This window comes from Perognathus longimembris, chromosome 8 (assembly GCF_023159225.1).
Source record: "Perognathus longimembris pacificus isolate PPM17 chromosome 8, ASM2315922v1, whole genome shotgun sequence".
NCBI classification, from domain to species: Eukaryota; Metazoa; Chordata; class Mammalia; order Rodentia; family Heteromyidae; genus Perognathus; species Perognathus longimembris.
In genome coordinates, this window is record NC_063168.1 from 61,090,380 (window position 1) to 61,094,139 (window position 3,760).

General features: G+C 56.0%; 1 protein-coding gene across 1 annotated transcript; it reads left to right on the forward strand.

Annotated features, from left to right (window-relative positions):
- Nucleotides 1-2,193: 2,193 nt before the first annotated feature.
- On the forward strand, nt 2,194-3,530 carry Prr30 (proline rich 30). Its single transcript, XM_048353605.1, has one exon. It carries the CDS (start codon nt 2,194-2,196, stop codon nt 3,394-3,396), a length of 1,203 nt encoding a protein of 400 aa, XP_048209562.1. The 3' UTR covers nt 3,397-3,530.
- The last annotated feature ends 230 nt before the right edge of the window (nt 3,531-3,760 follow it).

The following is a 3,760-nucleotide window of genomic DNA, read 5'->3' on the forward strand; positions in this document are numbered from 1 at the left end:
GTGTCTCAAAAATTTCTGAAATTACTAGTGCTGGTGGCTCACATCTGTAATCCCTCCTGAGATCTGGAGGATAGTGGTTTAAAGCCAGCCTAGACAAGAAAATCTGTAAGACTTGGTCCCTAAAATAACCAGCAAGGAGCTGGGAATGTGGCTTAGTGGTAGAGTGCTTGCCTTGCATGCATGAAGCCCTGGGTTCAATTCTTCAGTACCACATAAACAGAAAAAGAGTGCTAGCCTTGAGCAAAAGAAGCTAGGGGACAGTGCCCAGGCCCTGAAGTCAAGCCCCAGGATTGGCTAAATAAATAAATTTTAAAAAATAATAAAATAAATAACCAACAAAGACTAGGGCTGGAGGCAAGACTCAAGTGGTAGTCTCCCTAGCAAGCAAAGAGAGCTCAAGGAGTTCAAACCCCAGTACTGCCCACCCCCCCAATCCTAGATTGGGGAGATAATTGTAAAATCCTGTGAACATAGTAAAACACATTGAGTTAAACATGTTAAATGGGTGGATGGGGTGGTATGTAAATTGTTTATGAAAAAGGTGTTATCAGTTATGAAAACCTATAAATATATCCCAAGAAAAAGTGTGGAGCCTGAGCCTCTCCTGGGAAAGCAAGGAAGTTAAAGGGAAGGCTCAGCTCAGATAGGCGTTGGGGAGAACTATGGACAGATGAAGTGGTGAGAGCTGTAAAAATGGGGGCTGGGCAGGGCAGGAAAGTCTTGGGGCCTCTTATCTTCAATTAACCCCCAGAAAACTGGGAGTGGTGCTGTGGCTCAAAGTGGTAGAGCACTAGGCTTGCGCGGAACAACAACAACTCCGGGACAGTGCCCAGGGCCTGAGTTTAAGCTCATATCTAGACAAGGAAAAAAACAAAACAACGGTGAGGGGTAGGCCCTTAAACAATGTACCCAATAATTTTTTTTCTTTTTTTTGGCTAGTCCTGGGCCTTGGACTCAGGGCCTGAGCACTGTCCCTGGCTTCTTTTTGCTCAAGGCTAGCACTCTACCACTTGAGCCACAGCGCCCCTTCTGGCCGTTTTCTGTATAGCCAATAATTTTGACTGCTTCACAGTTCTGTCAAGGGGGTCAGCCTTTGGCTGATCTGTGAGAGACCGGCCCAGAGAGCCTTGAAGAAGAGATTCTATGATGTCAGCCTCTGACCTTTATGACACAGGCTGGATTGCTAGAACTGCCTTCAGGAAACAGACCCCTAGCTCCCACTGGGGGCGGCAACGCCGCCCCTTAGAGTCCCAGTCTCCCAGAGCCTTTTACCAGCTGGAGCGGTTGCTGCTGTTGGGTGTGATAAGCCATCTCAGCCAGGGCCAGGCTGAAGCAGAGAACACCAGTATTGCGGGAGACAAGAGTTCAGGGGAACCAGTGTGGCAGAAAAACAGGATGCTTGCCGGATCTCTTCAGGAGGACTAGGAGGGAACAAGCCTGTTCCATAGAAGACTCTTGGCTGGAAGGAAAACCTGAGAGTAACAAACCAAATTCTGGATCCAAGTGAGTGTAGGGTGAGCGTTTCTGGGGGCAAAGGAAGCCTGCTGTACTCACTGTTCTGTGACTCCATTTCTTTCTCCCTCCCAGGTATCCTCTTTGTTGACGTGCCTGTGTAACACGGTGGAGAGAAAGCCTTCTTGGTAAGAACTCACAGCACAGGAACACCCTCCCTTCCATTGCTACCTGTCTTCATCTCTTCTCCTCTCACATTCTCTGGAGCATTTTGACCCCAAAGGTGGCAAAGATAAGAGTCTCAGAGTTCAGCTTGGAAACTGGGCATCACAGGCAGAGAGAACCCAGAAACCAGTCCACCTGATATCTTGGGCTTTGTCTCCTTCTCTGCAGGTCCTATGGGCGTGTTTTCTTCCTGGCCTCACTCACAGTTGCTGCTGCCCCTCAACTCTCAAGACAGCTCTGATTTCCATCTCCATACATCCCTCACCAATGGCTGGCTGTGAAGAAGCTTAGACCCAGGCTCCTGTGTGAACACCCCAGAGCTGGGTGTCTAGAGGACTGGCTGTCTCCTTGGCAGTAGTCAATGCCTGCTGAATACCAGGCCCAGAGCTATACTGCACATAGAAGGCAGCCCTGATTCTCAGCCACAGCTGGCCTCTGATATCCGACTATCCGACTGTGCTAGGTCCCTCACCCTGGTCTGGTCGCCCCACCCCAGTCTCTTCTGGATTCAAGGCAATGTTGCCTCAAAACAAGGAACAGGTGCTGCTACAGAAAGCAGTGCCACCCAGGTCCCCCCCTCAGAGCCTCTCACTATTTGTGGACTCCCTCCCATCCAGCCCACCACCTCTTCCTCCCAAACAGTCCCTCCCCACGTCGTATCCCCCTTTCTCTTCCAAGTCTCACCATCTCTGCTCGCTTCCTCCTAGGCCGCTCTCTCCTGGCCCCCTTTTCTTCTCTTCCGATTCCGACTTTGCTCCACCCCACTGCTCCAAATCCTCTCTCCCAAGTCCTCCCCCTTATTTTCACCAAAACTATACCTCTCTCTCCCCTCCCAGGTCGTCCTCCCCCTCCTCCCACCCGCTGTATCTCTCCTCTCCCCCCACCCGCCCCACCTCCCCCGCCTCCCCCCACTCTCGCTGCCCCCAGGACCCCCCCAGCTCCACCGTCCAGTCTCCCAGCCCCAGCCTTCCGTGTCCAGGGGACCAGGCTAACAGGCAGCCATGGCGGTGGCCTCCATACAGAGACACGGGGTCCCCTGGAGGGGTGGGGGGATGCGTGGCAAGCGAGAAGGCCCCTGCGGAGTTCAGGGACCCAGGGGCCCTGGCCCAGGCCCTGGCGGGCCACCTGGGACACCGCCGCATCGCCCAGGACCTGCGGCTCCTGCTTCTGCAGCGCCTGTTGTTAGGCAAAACCGGCAAGGCGCCAGTCGTGGAGTACCCCATATGCCTGGTGTGTGTCCGGCCCCGCAGCCCTTCCTGCCCCATCCCAGAGTACAAGACTGGACCCCGCCTGCTGGCGTTCCCCCAACTGCTGCCCTGTGCGCAGGGCCAGGAGTCTGCGCCCCTCCGCATAGGAATCGGCTTCGGCCTCCGTCTGGCTCGGGGCCAGGCCAGGGCCCTGCATCTGTTGCCGGAAAGAAAGCAGAAGGCAGGGCCCCGGGGCGAGATCGCGCAGGCCCGGGGAAGTCCAGCGGCAGCCAGCCGGGCCCCATCCCGTCCAGCCTCGGTGGCCTGGGTCCGCGCAGGGGCGGCCCCAGGCTCGCCCCCTCAGGCCGGGAGTCTCAGGTGTGCAGGCTTTCAATCGCCAACCTCCACCCCACCTTCGCGGCCTCCGCCTCCGGCACCCAAACAAGCCTCTGCCTCCTCGAGGCCCAGGGCTTCTCCTACCCCAAAGAGGCCTGCCCCTCCAGGGCCTATTCTCCGAAAATCGCCATCCTAAATCCAGAACCACGAAGGCGCCCGAGAGCACACCCTCCCAACTCCACCTTCCCGGCCAGGCCCCCGCAGATTCCCGAGAGTCCCCGAGACACCTTGAAGGGCTGGCTGGCCGGAGGTCAAGTGTCTTCTCCTGCTCTGAATCCTGGGAACCCCTTGTGGAGTCTCCTGTCTCCTGGCTGAAGAGGGGACCCAGGCTCCCCAGGCCTCTTCAGCCTTCAATGTATCCAATAAAGCCCAATCCTGAGAAACGCGTGTCTGTACTGCTGAGCCCACGCAGGGAGGGGAGGGGGGGGCGGCCAGTCCCCAACAACTTGGGCTGTCAAAACAAAGGGGGGGGGGGTCCCAGAGCAACAGGGGTCCCGCAT